Source organism: Ursus maritimus, unplaced genomic scaffold, assembly GCF_017311325.1.
Source record: "Ursus maritimus isolate PB19 unplaced genomic scaffold, ASM1731132v1 scaffold_16, whole genome shotgun sequence".
Classification (NCBI taxonomy): domain Eukaryota; kingdom Metazoa; phylum Chordata; class Mammalia; order Carnivora; family Ursidae; genus Ursus; species Ursus maritimus.
The window spans coordinates 62,299,767-62,320,166 of NW_024424008.1; the positions used below are offsets into that span (position 1 = coordinate 62,299,767).

The window sequence follows — 20,400 nt, forward strand, 5'->3', positions numbered from 1 at the left end:
TAAAATCTAACGAGACCTTACAAGATGATGAAATTGTGTTGGTAAAAACAAATGATTTCGAATGAACTAATTTCCTATAAGCTCAGTAGATGAATGAAACTTTGTGATTATTATCACTCAATCTAAAATTAACTGCTGTTCATGGAAGAGGCTTAAAACAAATAAGAGTTTTGCATTGCTGGTTGAGCCTAAATCTAATCTTGACCTCACTGGAAATATTTTTTATAAGGATCTATTTGGCTCTGCTTTGGAAAAAGCATAATAAGTTGCCCTGAACTGATTGCTAACATTTCGTAGGCTTTTCTGGTTACGTCTGAGGTGTGGCCAGTGCAGATGACAGCACACCCCTCACGTGTGGGTACCCCTGCCCCGCCCACCCTCATTGGGACTCGCGCTCCTTCTCTTTGTCTTCACGTGTTCTGGACCCGAGCTGCTCTCTGACTCCTAATCACCAAATTACCTTACATTTTCAGTCATTCTATCTGAAGATCATGACTCGTATTTTCTATCCATTTACCTCTATGGGGGACTAAAGATGGCATCCTGACATCATGGTACTAAATGTGGGACGTTCTGAAGGCCCCTCGGGGACGATTTTCCTGAGATTTTGGACCTCAGGTTCTTCTACTACTTAAACCTAAAAATCAAAATTAAGAAACTTGAAATTGGCCATGAGCTTGCCTAGAACCCTAGTTTTCCTGGGTACTCCCAGAGGTGTGGGAACAAAGCAGCTCCATTTTTTAGAAGATTTCTGAGAATTAATGGGGTAGAAGCCCTACCGGATGGTGTTTAAAAACATGAAGTCTTGAGTCTACTGGCTTGGATTCAAATGCTGACAGTACCATTTATTAACTTTATGACCCTGTCTCAGATTATTCATACTTAAAGTGAAAACAAGACTTCCAGTAGTATTTACTTCTAAGGCTGTTGTATGGATTAAATGAGATCACGCTTTTTAAGCCTAGCAGGTAGTAATGCTTCAGTATAGGTTAGCCAGTATGTTGTATTCCCATGTAGTCTTCTACCTCTTCCCGGACCTGTGGGGAATTCATGCAGGGTTCCAGGTTCATTGAGAGTCACACCAGTGCCTTACATTTCAACTGCAGCATTCAGTCCTGTGGATGTGCCCTAGTCCTTCCGAGCCTCCAAGCTGGGGTCCCTCAGGCACACATGATGTCTCCCTCTGGAATTGCTCTAGGGAAAATGGTGTTTATTTATTTTTATTTAAAGATTTTTATTTATTTATTTGACAGAGATAGAGGCAGCCAGCGAGAGAGGGAACACAAGCAGGGGGAGTGGGAGAGGAAGAAGCAGGCTCATAGCAGAGGAGCCTGATGTGGGGCTCGATCCCATAATGCCGGGATCACGCCCTGAGCCAAAGGCAGACGCTTAACCGCTGTGCCACCCAGGCGCCCCTAGGGAAAATGGTGTTTAGAAGTCACTAGGTTATAGACCTTCTAGAAGTAGGACTAAGTGTCTCTCTATGAGCTAAGGGCATCATCTTGATACTCTTATCTGAAAAAAGTAAAAGTAGCTGCTTTCCTACAGAGGGAAAGACATTTTTGCCCCGTAAAGTGAAAATTTTACTACTCTATGCTTCTTCCCACAGTATCCATAAATATGCTGAGGTTGTTTATTTTGCCAGATGGTTTTTGAGACCCTGCTGAAATGAGAGATGCCCTCATTTTATATTTCCCTCAAATCCTACCACAAACCACACTTCTTGGAAGAAAAAAAAAGTCGCCATGTAAGCATGTTTACCTTCAACAGACTAGGAAGCGGGAACTTGTCCATAAATGATGAGTCACCACTGCAGGTCTATAAAAGTAAAGGTGCCTGCCTGGGGGAAGGCAGAGGCTCCAGGCACAACCACCACGATGTTCCCAGGCGTCCTGGCCGCCTTCCTCTTCTTGAGCTGGACCCCGTGTTGGTCCCTGCCCCTTCCCAGCGATGGCGAGGACGATCTGTCTGAGGAAGACTTCCAGCTTGCCGAGGTAGAGTAACTTGCCAATCCCAACGGGGTGTTGCATCTCACAAGTGCCCTTCTCTTTTAAAAGCAGGCCATTCTGGTGTCTTTTCCAGCGCTACTTGAGATCCTACTACTATCCCCTGAATCCCGCTGGAATCCTGAAGAAGTCTGCAGCAAGCTCCGCGGTTGACAGGCTCCGAGAGATGCAGTCCTTCTTTGGCTTAGAGGTCACCGGCAAACTTGATGATAACACCTTGGACATCATGAAGAAACCAAGATGTGGGGTCCCCGATGTGGGCGAGTACAATGTTTTCCCCCGAACTCTCAAGTGGTCCAAGACGAATCTGACCTACAGGTAAATCTTTCTTTACTATTTGTTAATTTTTTGAATAGTACTAAATGCCTAATTTTCAGCACACACTATAGATGGCAGAACATGTTGGGTCCCATTTTCTTTAGGTAGGCTTTAAATATTTAACTAGAAGTTAAATAATTCCAGTACCAACTTTAATACTATTGGTGAGACTATCTCATGACATCTATTATTGTTACATTAACCTAGCATTATTTTTCATTGGAAATCGCAAAGTATTTTTTTAGGAAAGAAATAAAATTTGCAAATGAGGCATATTTATTAAGAGTGCTCAAAAATGGAGAGTCCTATGCTCTCTAGGAACTTGACAAAGCTATTTTGTCTATTTAGATCATCGCAATACAAGTCCATACCTGTATCATACAATATAAATTTCATAAATATCTGAATACTTTAAATGTAAGATTCCACATGGTCAGATATTTGGAGATACTCAAATGTCTGAGTTCATCTTGTTCTCTTTGTATGGCATCATAGTTAAGAAGTTCTTTGAAGCAACGGACCTCTAGTAGAACTTTTAGAGAAGCCAGTGCATTCTGAGTTGAAAAGCAGTATTCCAAGAAAACATATTCTCAAATAGCTTTCTCCTTCCAAAATATAATTGAAACTTCCTCTGTTTAATAGGATTGTGAATTATACCCCTGATCTGACTCATTCTGAAGTTGAAAAGGCGTTCAGAAAAGCCTTCAAAGTTTGGTCAGATGTGACACCTCTGAATTTTACCAGACTTCACGAGGGCACAGCTGACATCATGATCTCATTTGGAACTAAAGGTAATGATGCAGAATCATTTTTGAGACATTTTTACATTCTGCTCCCTAATTGTCTCCACTTTTTAATTCCTTCTTTCAGTCATTCATTGCTTTTTTACAGAATTCACCAAGAATTTGTGCCAGGCAGTGCTGGATATATTTAGATTCTTAACTCTTGCTTTTTATGTGTAGACCACGGCGACTTCTACCCATTTGATGGACCCTCTGGTCTGCTGGCTCATGCTTTTCCTCCTGGGCCAAACTATGGAGGGGATGCCCATTTTGATGATGATGAAACCTGGACAAGTAGTTCCAAAGGTAATGTCTCTTACAAAGGTCTGAGATTCATGATGACTAGATTAGGTTAGACAGTGATCCCATTGATAAGAAGTTAAGAAGCATACTGTAAATTATATTCAATAGTTGGTTATATTTTTCAAAAAAAATTTAAAGTTTATCTTATTAGTCTCTACAAGTGACATTTCTACAAACCTATTGAAACATTGAAAGTGAACAGTTCAGTGACTGTCAATCAAGGTGTTGTTACTATGGATTACCTTTCTGCGTATACAGTTTATTACAAATACATCCCTAAAAACTATTAGGGCTAGATAGGCAGGTCATAGAGGAGTTGGATGTGAATTGAAATAGTTTTTTTTTCCTTGACAGAAATATTAATGGCACAAGTGCAGTCAGTTTTCTGTTCTCCATTATATGAATTACTTGTTTTCAGACATGTCTATGTCACTGATTTTATAAATACCATTCCAACAAATCAAGATGGTGTCTTACTCCAAACAGCATAAGACAGACGAGATAAAAATTATGAGAGAAAAATGAAACTCAGTGTTGAATGAATTCAGTCCGTAGATGAATCTCCAAAGCTCAAAAGAATTGGGAATATTAATTTAAGAAGAAAAGTGAGATGGTTCCAACTAGGACTTAGTATGGAGCTGTACTGACCCTTGGTTGTGACAGTTAGAGGTAGTCTTCATAGATACCTAATTTTTATTATTCATTTAAATCAGAAGAATTGTTTTTCCAAAGAGTAAAACTGGGCCTTGGCTGACCAATGCCTCAACTTCAATGCCCCCAATATATCTTTGGAAGGAAAGGTGAGAATTTACATATTTATGTTCTGAATATTACACAGGTAAGAACGATTTTAGGAGGGAAGACTAATATCTAGTATTGTTAAGATAGAGCCTCAGTTTTAGGCTCCTGCATAAATTCTGGATTTGAAATATTTAATCAAAATGAATGAAATTATTCACAAACAAACCATGATTGATTTTTCAGCTAAAGACCAAGAATGGGCTCTCTCACCAGTCATTTCAATGAAGAATTGCCTTTTACTCAGACTATGTGAACTCTGGTTGCTCATGCTCTGCATGAGTTACTAAGTGGGTTATGCATTTTCTTCAGGCACAGGCTCTGATAGCAAATAGTATTTAAGGTCAAATTAAAACCACTGACTCCAGCTTCCACGTGTTTTTTTTTTTTTTTTCAATTTTTTATCTTTTTTTTTTTCCAATTTAAAATACCAGTATTAGGAGGCTCAGAAATTGCTAGAAAGAATGACTGGAGGAAATAATGTAAATACAGTGACACGGTAGTCTTCTAAAATCGAGGAAAGCTGGCCAATCATTTCCAAAGTTTCTATTTCTTTAAACTTTAGAGTCTAGAGATATGCTGGAAAGGATCATTTGGTTGGGATTTGTTCCCAAGTACAATGCCAGAGACCTTATTTAGTGCATGCTCCATACTTGGTCATCACCCATTGGCATGATGCCTCTTATTCAGACAATGTTCTAGACACGCCCTGATAGGTAGCACCCTATGTGACTTCTCTTGACTCCTCCTTCAAGGCCTCCATTGTCCACTTTCTTCACATGAACCAAGAAAACAAAGAGCGAGTCAGGATTCCTAGTGTCTTCCCAGTAAATCCTCACTGATTCCTAATTATTTGAGAGCATTCTGTTGATATTCTAATTATGTAGGCAGCTATCATCAAAGAGAATATTAAATTATTAATAAGGATTAAATCAATATTTTGAATCTTCCTTCAAGCAATTTAATATTGAATAGTAATTTTTTTTTAAAAAAGAGTGAAATAGCCAAGAAAGAGAAACAGGCAAGGAAAATAGCATTCCATCCATTAACTAGTCACTGTCTTTTCATCATTGCTTTGTTTTCTTACAGGCTACAACTTGTTCCTTGTTGCTGCCCATGAGTTTGGCCACTCCTTAGGTCTCGACCACTCCAAGGACCCGGGAGCACTCATGTTTCCCATATACACCTACACTGGCAAAAGCCACTTTATGCTTCCCGATGATGATGTACAAGGGATCCAGTTTCTCTACGGTAACTCTTAATTTATCAGTCTAGAAACAAGAGATGTATATATTTATTTGCAGATGTATACATTTACTTGCAAAATTATCAGTGAATTTATCATTACCAATATTGCTGTCCTGGTTCTGTTATTAAAACCTGGGAAGACATGCCCATTTTCCTTTCTGAATCAGACCACCTGCTCAAGTAGAAAATATTCTATTCTCCAATATTTTGCAGATTCATATTTGTATTTATACCTTGCAAGGTACTTTGATTCCCACAAAACACCTCTGACATAAGGAAGGAAAATATTTTATTCCCCAGTTAGCCAATGAAGAGTCTAAATAATGTATCTCTAGTACCGTGGCTGACAGTGAAAGTGTGGTCTTCACCAGCTTTTATAAGTTTTGGGTATTCCTTCAACCACGTTAGTTTGCCACAGTAGAAACCATTCAAGTGGCCTGTGGTAACTTTTAATCAATATCTACGATGACCATTTTAAGAATCTCTTCTTTTTTTTTCTTCCAAATTTTCAATAATATTTGCAAAATAATGAAATCTAACCCCAAACCAGCAAAATTACCTGCTATTAAGAGAGTTAAAGTCATCAGTGTAAACACGTCTAGAGCACCGAGCTCAGAAACCTTGCCCATGGCACCTGGCCCATCCTTCCCCCTCTGGACTGAAGTCTACTCTAGCAGCTAGTGTAGGTGTGGGCAAGTACTTTGTGTTTCTTGCTATTTCTACAATCCTGAGACCAAGGGACTCGATGATAGAACGAATATGAACCAGGCGGAGAGGAAGCAGCTCAGAATTGTTACTGTGCATGACGCCTGCTCTGCACTCACCTGAGCTGGGGGAAAGGGACAAACTCGTGGCATATCAGGGCTGCTGAAGGCTTGGCTGCTCGCTCATAGCAGCGGGACTGGGGGAAACTGGTGAAGCGACCGCGTCAGACATCGCCCACTGGTAAAAGAGGCGAGAGATAGAGCAGAGGCGAGGATGCCTGCAGGGACGGTTCGCCCCCGGAAGTGGCTCCAAGAGAAATGTGTGTCTCAAGAGCAGCCTGTCCATAGCTTGTGCCAAGCATGGGGAAGTTTTCCTTTGAGTCTCGCTGCCTTCCCCACCCACCCATTTCTATCACCAACCTCAAGAAACCCAAAGCTGTAGTTGAGAAGAATCTCGAAGGGGCTTGAGGATGGAAGCGGGAGGAGCAGGCCCACCCACAAGCTTGGCGACCCCGGAGGAAGGAAGTAGGATGGCACGGTGCTGGGACCCTGGCGTAGAAGCTGAGGACCTCCTGTCCTCCTGGAGGGGACTCTGCGACTCTCCACTAGCAGGGGCGGGGCATCAGGAAGGCCGGCCTCACAACCTTCTTCCATTCATTTCATGACTGCAGGCCCAGGAGATGAAGACCCCAACCCTAAACATCCCAAAACACCAGACAAGTGTGATCCCTCCTTATCCCTTGACGCCATTACCAGCCTCCGAGGAGAAACAATGATCTTTAAAGACAGGTACTCTTGATAATATTTTACACAATGTGCACGTCATGGACATTTGTGAAAAGCTGTGTCTGCAAATTGCCAAATATCCGGTCGCATTTCCAAAGGTGAAGTTAACAGCAAAAATAATAGATTTTTGGGTAGTCTGGTGTGGTACATGTTGCAGATGACATAAATAACTGATGGATGAACACTATTTTTCCATGGTTAGCCTTGGCATGATACAGCTTCTCTTTACAACGCTGGTGGTACTTGTTCTTATAAAGATAACCAAGTAAATGTAGAAACCCAATTTATTTATTTAAAACACAAGTATTGAAATCAGTTATCGTATCAAGAAAGTGTTACAGCATCCACATGAATTCCTTTTGGTCTGGGACGACTTTTGTTCTGGTTACATATGCGGGAATTTGAGAGAGTGTTTACAACCTAAACCTGGCGGTAACGAAAACTAAGATACGAATTTTTCACGTCTGCGTTGTTCCAGTACATGCTTGTTTGTTCATTTGTTCATCAGTCATTTACAGCAAACGCTGTATTTTTGCTTTTGCATTAGATTCTTCTGGCGCCTCCATCCTCAGCAGGTTGATGCCGAGCTGTTTCTAACAAAATCCTTTTGGCCGGAACTTCCCAACCGTATCGATGCTGCCTATGAGCACCCCTCCCGGGACCTTATCTTCATCTTCAGAGGTAAGCCTTTCCCCAGTGAGGCCTCCCACATGTCCAGGGCGGGCAGGGATGAACTTGGTGCTGCCTAGTCTCAGCACGATGACCACACTCCTGAATAAATACCTAAACTAAGAGGCAGCCATAATGAAATAGAAAGCAGAGCATACCCAGAGCCTTTCTACTAAATGTCCCCAAATGTGACAAGTAAAAAGTCTGCGTTATTACTTATCATTACAAATTTTCTGTTTATTTTATAGCAATCGTGTCCATTTTTTCTTATTTCCTTTTAAAAATTGTTTGCTGAGCAAAACATTGACAATGTACCTTTTGAAACATTGAAAAAAATATTATCCATAAATCCCCCTTCTGAAAAGTCAATTTATTTCATATTCTCACTTTTTTGGTAGTCCTTCACCATATGTAATATGTATTTTCAAATATTTATATTCATAGTGTATATACATTTTCATATTTTACTTGTTCCCTTGACATAAAATTACGGGCAGTCTTCCAAACTGCTGCTCCGTCTTTACGGTCATCATTCATAATGGCTACACGGCACTCTACTGACACTGTTTCTGTTATTTGACTATCATAATTAATGCTATAACAAGGTCACTTTCTATCTGGTATAAAATCTGAGTTTTCAATCTAATTCAGTGTTCCCACTGTCCTGCTTATTCGTGAGGAAATTTTAATACACTTTTTCCTCAGCTCCAGATTAACAGTCAGAGGTAATACATTGCCAAATTAATTATGATATTTGGTTGGTAATTATATTCATAATTAGGAAATTAGCATCGCATAAACATGGTGACCACAGACACTAATTGATTTTTAAATGTATAAAATGAGTCTTTGTTAAAGTAAATATCTATATAATGTGAGTCCTAATAGAGTCCCTTGGATAATAAAACCATTCTTTCACTTATTCTAGGCAGAAAATTTTGGGCTCTTAATGGTTATGACATTCTGGAAGGTTATCCCCAAAAAATATCCGAGCTGGGATTTCCAAAAGAGGTTAAGAAGATAAGTGCAGCCGTCCACTTTGAGGACACAGGGAAGACACTCTTCTTCTCGGGAAACCAGGTCTGGAGGTACGGCTGCCATGTTTACTGACCCATCACCCTGTGTCGCACGGGCTGAGTCAGTCCCACACCACTCTCGCCAGGTTAAACCATTATCTCATGCATTATTTAAAATGGCAAACCAGTCACATTAATGTCTGTTCCATGTCAGCCCCTGGAGGCAAGTCCTCAGGCGGGTATTTAGACTTCTCGAGTGTGCTTGAGCCAACACTCCACGCACACAACTCTCACTTCTCTGGAGCCACTCTTTCCTTTCTCGGCTATTGCTGTGCCTCAGCCCTGCTAAGCCATCTCCTTTACTTTCACATGTTCGTCCTCACTGGTCTTGCTCCCAAGTCCTCTTTCTTGTCACCCCTCCTAACTTACATGGAGCCCCACCTTCAGTGGCTTGAGAGGACCAGGAGTAGGTGCAGGAGAAGATGGAGAGAGAAGGCCGCCACTTCCCCAGTGTCTGCTCACCAGCAGAGAGGTTGGCCAGGAAGCTGCTGGGCCCACGGTTTTTAAAGTCAGCCCTTTTTTGAAGGACAGGTGGAGTTGGAATATTTAGAACATACGTTGATATGAAGGCAGCTTTGACACTGGCAACATTTAAGAGCCCAGAGCCATATATATATTTGGGAATGAGACTATCTCATAGGAATCCCATACTTGAAAGGTTTAAATTAGTAGCTTTATCTGTACACACACACACACACACACACACACACACACACACACACACATATTCCTATATGTGTCATCTTTGCTTTTTGACTTCCTTATTTCTGACAATGACATTCACTACTGTCTAAATACTACGGCCAGATTCTCCCTGGTACTGCTGTTCCAGTCCCATGCCCTATATAAGGTCTGTGGTGCAATGAGGGCGTGTGACTTACCTAATCGCAAATGCACTGTGCTTTTATCCCCGCATTTGGCTTGAAGTCCTTTCCCTGCATCTCTCCCTCTTGAAATTCTACCCTCTGGTCAAAGTTAACTGGAAATACCATTTAACCTCAAAGTCTTTTGGATCGCCCCATTCACAGGCATGTCTCTTCTCATGTCTCCTCATGGCACTTGATGTCTCCTTGTCATGATGCTCGGCTTCCATTGCTTAGTGTGGCCATGTAGATGTGTCCCACCTCTCTCTCCATAGTTCAGTTGGTCTTGTCTTTCATCTGTTGGAACATAGCTCAAGAATAAGAAACTCATCAGTAACAGTAACAGTTGTACATGATGGGAGGTTGTTGTAGGCTAATTTTAGGATGCGTGTGGTTGGCTAGGGTGTGCCTGTGTGCAGGGGAGGTGGACTATGGAACTGGAGCTACGGGAGGGGAGAGCTATGCTTCCCCTTCCTAGCTTCAGAACCACCAGATGCCCCAATAACATTTTAGTCCAGAAGCTATACATCAGATATTCTGGCATCCATTACCACACTTAGCAAGTTGTCTCACCCGGGGTGGGAGGTCAGTACATAGTTGTTCAATGCACAAACATGCATTTATTTTGGTCTAAGAACAGTTTCCTAATAACACACTTTTATAACAGATATGCAGTTTGTGAGATGGAAATGAGCTTGTGACTATCTTTGCAAAGATGGCCTTTAGACCAGGCAGCAAATGCCCTGCAAGCATCCACCATGCACTCAGTATAATGATTCCTGATTTGAAAAATCTACCGGATGTTCTAAACGGACTTAAAATTTTACAACTCTTGTCAATTTTGTAAGGTGTCATGATATCCATTATATCATCTCTGAGACAATCTCTAAGAAATACGACCTACTTAAGAGTTTGTTTTTCTTACTACGTAGCTATGATGACACTAACCAGGTCATGGATAAAGACTACCCCAGACTGATAGAAGAGGACTTCCCGGGGGTTGGTGATAAAGTGGATGCTGTCTATGAGAAAAACGGTAACTGGTTCCATCGCACTGACCTCAACGGGGTGGGGGGGCTTCTGTATCCCCTCAAAGTCATTTCCCTTTAGAGAGTGGTTTTATACAGGACTTAGGGTTGCTAAGAAACGTATAGCAGTTAAGGAATTAGTTACATAGGCAGCAAATAAAACATAACACTTAGAACAAATGAAAATGTTGCTCAAAAGATTGCTAATTCTACAAATGAAAGATGCCAAACTTTAAACACTATCTTAAATTATTTTTTAAATATTTTATTTATTTATTTATTGGAGAGAGTGAGAAGGAGAGAAAGTGGGGGGGCAGAGGCAGAGAGAGAACCTCAAGCAGACCCCCTGCTGAGTATGGAGTCGTATGAGAGGCTCGATCTCACGACCCTGAGATCACGACCTGAGCCGGAATCAAGAGTCAGATGCTTCACTGACTGAGCCACCCGGGCGCCCTAACACTATCTTAAATTATGCTTAATGATGCCAAAAGGCAAAAATTATTGCCATAATTTAAATCAAGAGTAGAGTGGGGAGTCATTTATATAGAAAGACCAATGACTACCATAACTATATAGTTATTTTTGCTTTATTATGAAGAGGGGCATTTTCCCAAACTTAAATAACCAGGATCCATCAAACCTGGAACTCATGGCAAGATGACCACTATTTCAAGGTGACAATTCAGGAGACCTGGGAAACTTGTACTTTTTTTCTTCCCTTAAACTATAAGCATTAGTAGGGTTTTAAACACAAATGTTGGCGTGTTAAGAAACAGTGGGATGTAACACGTTGTACTCTTAATGTGAGCTGGCGTAAACGCCTCCTGTTTTTGACTCTGAAACTTTCTCTTTGGTCTTTCCCTCACAGGCTATATCTATTTCTTCAACGGGCCCATTCAGTTTGAGTACAGCATCTGGAGTAAGCGCATTGTGCGCGTTATGGCAGCAAATTCCCTCTTGTGGTGTTAAGTGTCTTTTCAGTGCTGTTATTTAAATCCTGGAGAGCATTTGAGATAATACTTCCAGCGATACTGGGTGTGGGGCACGGGAATGTCGGGGGGAAGCTTAGTTCTGTGAACGAGCTTCGGTAACTTATCTTTGAATAGATGGTATATGGACAGTGATATGTGGCTGGAACCACAGCAAATTTTAAAGTAATGGAATTCAGAGGCTGTAAGGATCACCTAATTCTTGCACGCTCCACAGAAGCAGCAGACGACAGTGTTTCCCACAACAGAAACGGGACATATGGTGTGTCAAAGACAGTTAGCATAATGTTTAAATATATTTATAAGGAAACTTTGCAAAGGCATAGAAGCCAGTCACAGTTATGTAATTAATGAATCATCTTTATTAAAAAGTATAAAATAGTATGAGAATGGGATTTGTGGGGAGCATATGGTACCACCAACAAACAGACACCAAAGGGAAATATCTGTAATAAAGATATTGTGGACAACTTTCCAAAGAAGTGATTTTGGTTTTGCACTGAGAATATTTGAATGTACGTGCCCCGCTTCCTACTGACACTAGGACCAGAGTCACTCCAGATGAGAGACAGGGCCCAATGCCAAGGACAGTAGAGGTGGCCTGTGGGTTTGGTTTAATTCTCACTGTTGACCGTGATTCCAGGCCTACTCTCAAAGAAGACTTTTTTTTTTTTTTTTTGCATGTTCTAGAAGATAAAGAGAGCCTGTCTCTCTTTGTACTCAAACATTTCAGGTCTTCCAAAAATATCAAAGAATTAAAATGGCTATCACAGCGATCTAAGGCCACAGCATCATTCTTTCATAAATCATCTGATTCTTTAAGACGAAAGGTAGTATTCTAGCCTGTCTCACCTAGATAATTGCTTTAATTGTCCAGTTCACCGTGGATAGACAGGCTCTTTTCTGAAAATAAAAAATATATCGTATAAATTGGAAGCATGCTAAAACAGAGACATTCAAAATAAAGAAAATACCCTGCTGGACTGCAGTCCTCTTGAGGATGTGGAAATGGACTTCTCCCTCTCCTTGTTCTTCTCTCACCCCCGTGAGGCTTGCCCTGTCCAGCACAGGCGCTCACTGGATGGGGGAACGGCCACAGGCGATCTCGGACGTGCTGGGACCTCTTGTTCACAGAAATTCAGGCAAAGAAAAGTGTATTATATTTGCAAGATGTGTCAGGAAGCGTTTATACTGTTTATAATAAAAAAGTATTTTCAACAGACATTCTTATATAGTATATTTTGTTTTTCCGTGGAATTTTAGTCTTTCCTCCCACAAAGAGGGTCCATTTAAATGATTCCTTTTTCTTGCCAGTATTTCTTGGTGAATATAACTCACTCACTCTTTTGTTTGTAGAAGGACTAAATTCAGAATTTAGCAGTAACTGTCCCAGGCCATGTTACCAGGAGCTCTGACAGGGTTTGGTCAGCCTGGTGAGGATGGGCCAACCTCCCCAGACCGAGCTCACAGTTCTCAGACTCTCCCCCTGGGAGCAGTATTTGGAAATGAAGTGGGAAGAGCACTAGATCGGGAGCAAAGAAGATTGAGTTCTCATGCGTACCTTGAAGCTCTGGGGACCTGACTCTCTTGAGGTTTAAATTAGACTATTGTAAGTTGGTGAAGTTTGGAAATACGGGGAGCCAGGGAACTCTCATGAGGAAGGCAAACGCTCTCTGCAAACCTCAGGCTCCACTGAGCTTAAGGCTAGTTCCCTTCTGTTTTCTTAAACGCTCTCCGTCCCCAGACATTTAGTAAGTGTCTGTTAAAGGTCAGGCAGCTAGGATGTTGAGATGAACTAGAAAAACTTGCTCTCTACTCCCAAAGAACTTATATCCTGCATTGGAGGCAAAAATAATTAATTAATTTAGTAAGTTAAGTGATTTTGAGGGGAGAATGACCAGTTGCTGCAGGTGCAAGGAGGGCTGCTGATTGTCTCCTCCCAGGGCACCCCTCAAAGTCAGTCTCCACACTGTTCATCTTCCCGGACTGTGTCATAGGATTTTCTATTGGAGTAGAAATGTCTGTCCATCCGTCTATCCATCCATCCGTCCGTCCATCCATCCATGCAGTAAATAGTAATTGAGCACCTATGCTGTGTCAGGAACTTAAGTAGATGCTGTGGATACAACGAAGGGCAACTTTCTTATTACTTTCTTGGAGCTCAAAGTCTGGCTGGGGAGATGGGTATCAATCAAATAAGTATGAAATACAACCATGATAAATGCCATAAAGAAAAGAGCGCGGTACTCCGAGACCCTCCAGTAAGAGGGATTTTACCTACTGTGTGGAGGGGGCGGCGGAAGGACTGGCATGTGACTATCTCCTCTTGACGGTTGAGCCGGTGCATGGGAACAGGAGCTTTTTTGAGCCCCTGGATGCATTTTCACCGTTACTCTGAAAGGAGGTGGGCGCCTGTGTCTGGAAGAGCGCTTGGGGGCCCCTCTGGGCCTGGGGCCCAGTGGGCTGCCGGGCATGGTCCGAGGCCCCCGTGCCCCGAGCCAAGGCCATGGCAGCGGACTCGGCGCTCGGGGCCAGTGCAGCCCTCTGCGCGCAGGAAGGGCCGCTTCCTCGGGTGGGTTCCTCTGGCCAGCGGCGGCTGGGAATTGCTGGAGACGCGCCTTCTGCGCCGGAGGCGCGCTGCCCAGGGACCTGAAGTCCGTTTAGGAGGCCCCGGGCCGCTCCGTCCCCCGGAAGCGCTCCCGGAAGCGGCTCTGCGGGAGGTGTTAGACGGTGGGGGCGTAGGGCCCTGAGCGCGTCCGGTGCTCGGGCGTTAGCCGCTTACTCTGAGCACCTGCGGAGCCCATGCGAGTCCCGAGAGCGCCTCCGGCAAGTCCGCACGCAGAAGAGCGCCGGCCTCCTGGAAGGTGGGAGCTGCGGCGGCTCGCTTGCGGGAGACGGGCTGTGGCTGCGGGGGCGGGCGGGGCGCCTGCTCACCAGGCCACCAGGGGACGTCCCCGGCTCAAGGTGCTCCGGTGGCCCCGCGGGGGCGGCCCCAGCAGGGACAGGTGCTCTGAGCAGCCCGGGTCTCAGGACGAGCACGGGGCACCAGGCACGGGAGCCGGAGCCCCCGGGGCAGCGAGTGCAGCGGCCGGCTGTCTGCTGGAAACTGCGAGCGGCCAGGATCCTGCGGCTGCCCTCTCGGGCCGGGGGCAGCAGAGGGGACGCTCCCGGAGGAGCAGCGCCTGCGCCCCCGGCATCCCTGAAACTTGGAGTCTGAAGCTCCGTCAGGCACCGCGGAGAGAAAGCCTGGGACAGGGGCAGGGGGAGGCGGGGTTCAGGCGGAAACCAGGGAGACAGGGCGATTTCTGTGAGGGCTCGTCGAAGAGTAGGGGGCAGGGATTTTCAGCTCTGCGGCTGCAGGGCCGGGCGCCGCCATATTCGTCCCTCGGTCAGGGCTGGAAGCCTCCGGGGAACAGAACAGCGCCCCCAGCGGAGGGCGGGTGCCGCGCACCCAGCCGCCTGCCCTGAAACCGGGCTGTGGGTCCTCACAGCGGGCCTGTCCCCCAGACCAGCACCAAGTTCTCTGATCCGCAGGCCTGCAGAGCTTCAGCTCTAGAGGAAAGACGATCGACCTTCCTTTTACTTATACTCATTATTTCCTTTATTATTTTTTCATTTATTTCCTTATATTTTCCAAATCCTTTAATTTTTTATTTATGTAATTTTCATTTTTACATAAACACTTTTATGTATATTTTTAATATTTTGTTTTATTTTATTTATTTTGGGATCTAGGTTCTTTTAACAAGCTGACTAAAACATACCCAGGATCTAGTTTTTCTTGTTTTTGTTTTTCTTGTTAATTTTCTTCTTCTTTATTTTCTGCTGTGTGTTTTTGTTGTTGTTGTTCTTTTTTCTCTTTATTCATTTCTTTTCTGGACAAAATGAAGAGACAGAGGAATTCACCCAAAAGAAAGAACACAAGGTAGAACTCATGGGCAAGGATTTAACCAACACAGATAAAAGTAAGATGTCTGAACTAGAATTTAAAACAATGGTTATAAGGATACTAGCTGGAATTGAAAAAAAAACCATAGAAGACAGCAGAGAATCCCTTACTGTAGAAGCAAAAGAACTAAAATCTAGTCAGGCCAAAATTAAAAATGCTGTAACTGAAAAACAATCTCAAGTGGAGATCATAAAAATGAGGGCAGATAAAGTGGAGGAGTGAATCATGATACAAAAGATAAAATTATGGAAAATAATGGAGCTGAAAAGAAAAGGGTAAGAAAGGTAATGGACCTCAAAGGTAGACTGAGGGAACTCAGCAACTTACTTAAATGTGATAACATTCATATCATAGGAGTCCTAGAAGATGAAGAGAAAAAAAGGGGAAGAAGGTTACTGGAGCAAATTATAGCTGAAAACTTCCCTAATCTGGGGAAGGACACAGATATCAAATTCCAAGAAGCACAGAGAACTCCCACTGAATTTAACAGAAGCCAACCATTGCCAAGGCAGATCATAGTCAAATTCACAAAATACATAGACAAAAAATCCTGAGAGCAGCAAGGGAAAACAAGTCCTTAACCTACAAGGGAAGACAGATCAGATTCACAGTGGATCCGTCCACAGAGACTTGGCAGGCCAGAAAGAAGTGAAAGGAAATAGTCAATGTGCTGAATGGGAAAAATATGCAGCCAAGAATTCTCTATCCGGCAACGTTCTCATTCAGAAGAGGATAAGAGAAAATGCACTGAAGGAGAGATGAAGAGTTTCCCAGATAAAAAATAAAGGAATTTGTGAACACTAAACCAGCCCTGCTAGAGATTTTAAGGAGGACTCTTTGAGTGGAGAAAAAAAAGACCAAAAGCAACAAAGACTAGAACAGACGAGGAAACATCACCGGAAATACCAACTCTACAGGGAACACAGTGGCATTAAATTCATGTCTAATCACCCTGAATGTAAATGCACCAATGAAGAGACATAGAATATCAGAATGAATAAAAAATAAGATCCCATCTACATGCTGCCTACAAGAGACTCATTTGAGACCGAAAGACACCTGCAGATTGAAAGTAAGGGGATGGAGAACCATCTATCATGCTAATGAATGTCAAAAGAAAGCTGAGTTGTCATATCTATATCAGACAAACTAGATTTTAAAACAAAGACTGTAACAAAAAATGAAGAAGGGCATTATAATTAAGGAGCTTACCCATCAAGAAGATGTAATAATTGTAAATATTTATGCCCCCAACTTGGGAGCACCCAAAATATACATCAATTAATAACAAACATAAAGAAACTCATTGATAATAGTAATAGTAGGGGACTTTAGCACCCCACTCACAGCAATGGACAAATCATCTAAGCAGAAAATCAACAAGGAAACAATGGCTTTGAATGGCACACTGGACCAGACAGACTCCACAGATATAGTCAGAGCATTTCATCCTAAAACAGCAGAATACACGTTCTTCTCGAGTGCACATGGAACATTCTCCAGAAAAGATGACATACTGGGTCACAAATCAGGCCTTAACAAGTACAAAAAGACTGAGATCATACCATGCATATTTTCAGACCACAGTGCTATGAAACTTGAAGTCAACCACAAGAAAAAATTTGGAAAGACCACAAGCACATGGATGTTAAAGAGCATCCTACTAAAGAGTGAATGGCTTGACTAGGAAATTAAAGAAGAATTTAAAGAAATACATGGGGAAGCAAATGAAAATGAAAGCATGACAGCCCAAAACCTTTGGGATACAGCAAAGGCAGTCTAAAGAGGGAAGTATGTAGCAATACAGGCCTATCTCGAGAAGCAAGAAAAGTCTCAAATACCCAACCTAAACTTACACTAAAGGAGCTAGAAAAAGAACAACAAATAAAGTCTAAAGCCAGTGGAAGAAGAGAAAGAATAAAGACTAGAGCAGAAATAAATGATACACAAACAAAAAGAAAACAGTAGAATGGGTTAACAAAACTAAGAGCTGGTTCTTCAAAAGAATTAATAAAATTGATAAACCCTTAGCCAGACTTATCAAAAAGAGAAAAGATCCAAATAGATAAAATCATGAATGAGAGAGGAGAGATCACAAACACCCCAGAAATACAAACAATTATAAGAGAATACTATGAAAAATTATATGCCAACACACTGGGCAACCAGGAAGAAATGGACAAATTCCTAGAAACTTACAAACGTCCAAAACTGAAACAGGAAGAAATAGAAAATTTGAACAAATCCATAACCAGCAAAGAAACTGAATCAATAATCAAAAATCTCCCAAAAAATAAAAGTCCTGGGCCAGATGGCTTCTCTGAGGAATTCTACCAGACGTTTAAAGAAGAGTTAATACCTATTCTTCTCAAACTGTTCCAAAAAATAGAAATGGAAGGAAAACCTCCAAACCCATTCTATGTAGCCAGCATTACCTTGATTCCAAAACCAGTAAAAGACCCACTAAAAAAGAGAATTACAAGCTAATATCCCTGATGAAAGTGGATGCAAAAATTCTCAACAAAATACTAGCAAATCGAATTCAACAGTACATTAAAAGAATTATTCACCACGACTAACATGATCAAGTGGGATTTATTCCTAGGCTGCAGGGATGGTTCAATATTCACAAATCAATCAACGTGATACACCATATTAATAAAAGAAAGGGTAAGAATCATATGATCCTCTCAATAGATATAGAAAAAAAGCATTTGACAAAATACAGCAGCCTTTCCTGATCAAAATCCTCTGCAAAGTAGAGATAGAAGGAACATACCTCAACATCATAGAGTCCATATGCTAAAAGACCCACAGCTAACATCATCCTTAATGCAGAAAAACTGAGAGCCTTTCCCCTATGGTCAGGAACAAGAGAGTTATGTCCACTCTCACCATTAGTATTTAACATAGTGGTAGAAGTCTTAGCCTCAGCAGTCAGACAACAAAAAGAAAGAAAAGGCATCCAAACCGGCAAGGAAGAAGTCAAACGTTCACTATTTGCAGATGACATGATACTCTATGTAGAAAACCTGAAAGACTCCACCAAAAATTGCTGGAACTCATACATGAATTCAGCAAAATTGCAGGATATAAAATCAATGTGCAGAAATCTGTTGCATTTCTATACACAGTAATGAAGTAGCAGAAAAAGAAATCAAGGAATCGATCCCATTTGCAATTTCACTACAAATAGTAAGATACCTAGGAATAAATAGCTAAAGAGTAAAAGATCTATACTCTGAAAACTATAAAACACTTATGAAAGAAATTGAAAAGGATACAAAGAAAGGGAAAAACATTTCATGCTCATGGATTGGAAGAACAAACATTGTTAAAATGTGTATAATACCAAAGCAATCTACACATTTAATGCAATCCTATAAAAATACCACCAGCATTTTTCACAGAGCCAGAACAAACAATCCAAAAATTAATATGGAACCACAAAAGACCCTGAATAGCCAAAGCAATTCTAAGAAAGAAAAACAAAACCAGAGGCATCACGATTCCAGATTTCAAGCTATATTACAAAGCTGTAGTCATCAAGACAGCATGGTACTTGCACAAACACAGACACACAGATCAGTGGAATGGAATAAAGAGCCCAGAAATGGATCCTCAACTCTATGGTCAACTAATCTTTGACAAATCAGGAAAGACTATCCAATGGAAAAAAGACAGTCTCTTCAACAAATGGTGTAGGGAAAACTGGACAGCCACATGCAGAAAAATGAAACTGGACCACTTTCTTACACCATACAGAAAAATAAATTCAAAATGGATGAAAGACCTAAATGTGAGACCTGGAACAGTACAATTCCTAGAGGAGAACACAGGCAGAAACCTCTTTGACCTCAGCCACAGCAACTTATTAGACATGTCACTGTAGGCAAGGGGGGAAAAAGCAAAAATGAACTATTGGGACCTCATCAAGATAAAAAGCTTCTGCACAGCAAAAGAAACAATCACCAAAAGTAAAAGGCAGCCTATCAAATGGGAGAAGATTTTTGCAAATGATCCATCTGATAAAGGGTTAGTATCCTAAATCTATAAAGAACTTACCAAACTCAATACCCGAAAACCAAATAATTTAGTTACTAAATGGGCAGAAGATGTGAATAGACACTTTTCCAAAGAAGGCATTCCGATGGCCAACGGACATGAAAAGATGCTCAACATCACTCCTCATCGGGGAAATACAAATCAAAACCACAATGAGATATCCCCTCACACCAGTCAGAATGGCTAAAATTAACAAGTCAGGAAACAACAAATATTGGCGAGGATACAGAGAAAGGGGAACCTCTTACACTGTTAACAGTATGGAGGTTCCTCAAAAAGTTAAAAATAGAGCTACCGTATGTCCCAGCAATTGTGCTACTGGGTATTTACCCAGAGACACAAAGATACTGATTCAAAGGGACACAAGCACCTGATGTTTACAGCAGCAGCAACAAGCAATGGAGAGAGCCCGAATGTCCGTCGACAGATGAATGGATGAAGAACATGTGGGATATATATATATATAGTGGAATATTACTCAGCATCAAAAAGAATGAAATCTTGCCATTTGCAATGACATGGATGGAGCTAAAGATATTATGCTAAGTGAAATAAGTCAGTTGGAGATATACTCACATGTGGAGCTTAAGAAAGAAAACAGATGAACACATGGGAAAGGGGAAAAAGGAGATAGAGAAACAAACAATAAGAGGCTATTAATGATAGAGAATAAACTGAGCCTCATGGAGGGAGGTGGGTGGGGGATGGGCATTAAGGAGGCACCTGCTGGGATGAGCACTGGGTGTTGTATGTACATGACGAATCACTGGGTCTACTCCAGAAATCAATATTGCACTGTATATCAACTAACAAAAT

General features: G+C 41.8%; 1 protein-coding gene and 1 long non-coding RNA gene across 2 annotated transcripts in view; both read left to right on the top strand.

Moving 5' to 3' along the window:
* Positions 1-1,859: 1,859 nt before the first annotated feature.
* MMP13 (matrix metallopeptidase 13) lies at positions 1,860-12,811 on the top strand. Its single transcript, XM_008690142.2, has 10 exons — positions 1,860-1,994; positions 2,083-2,324; positions 2,967-3,115; positions 3,287-3,412; positions 5,297-5,458; positions 6,831-6,948; positions 7,493-7,626; positions 8,543-8,702; positions 10,486-10,589; positions 11,450-12,811. The coding sequence occupies exons 1-10, from the start codon at positions 1,878-1,880 to the stop codon at positions 11,548-11,550; spliced, it is 1,413 nt and encodes a 470-aa protein (XP_008688364.1). The 5' UTR covers positions 1,860-1,877; the 3' UTR covers positions 11,551-12,811.
* A 1,502-nt stretch (positions 12,812-14,313) lies between these two features.
* The window catches only part of LOC121102861, a 35,400-nt gene continuing 29,313 nt past the window's right edge, over positions 14,314-20,400 (top strand). Inside the window, exon 1 of the long non-coding RNA XR_005834954.1 lies at positions 14,314-14,434. This is a non-coding gene — a long non-coding RNA (uncharacterized LOC121102861). The remainder of the gene's footprint in view (positions 14,435-20,400) is intronic.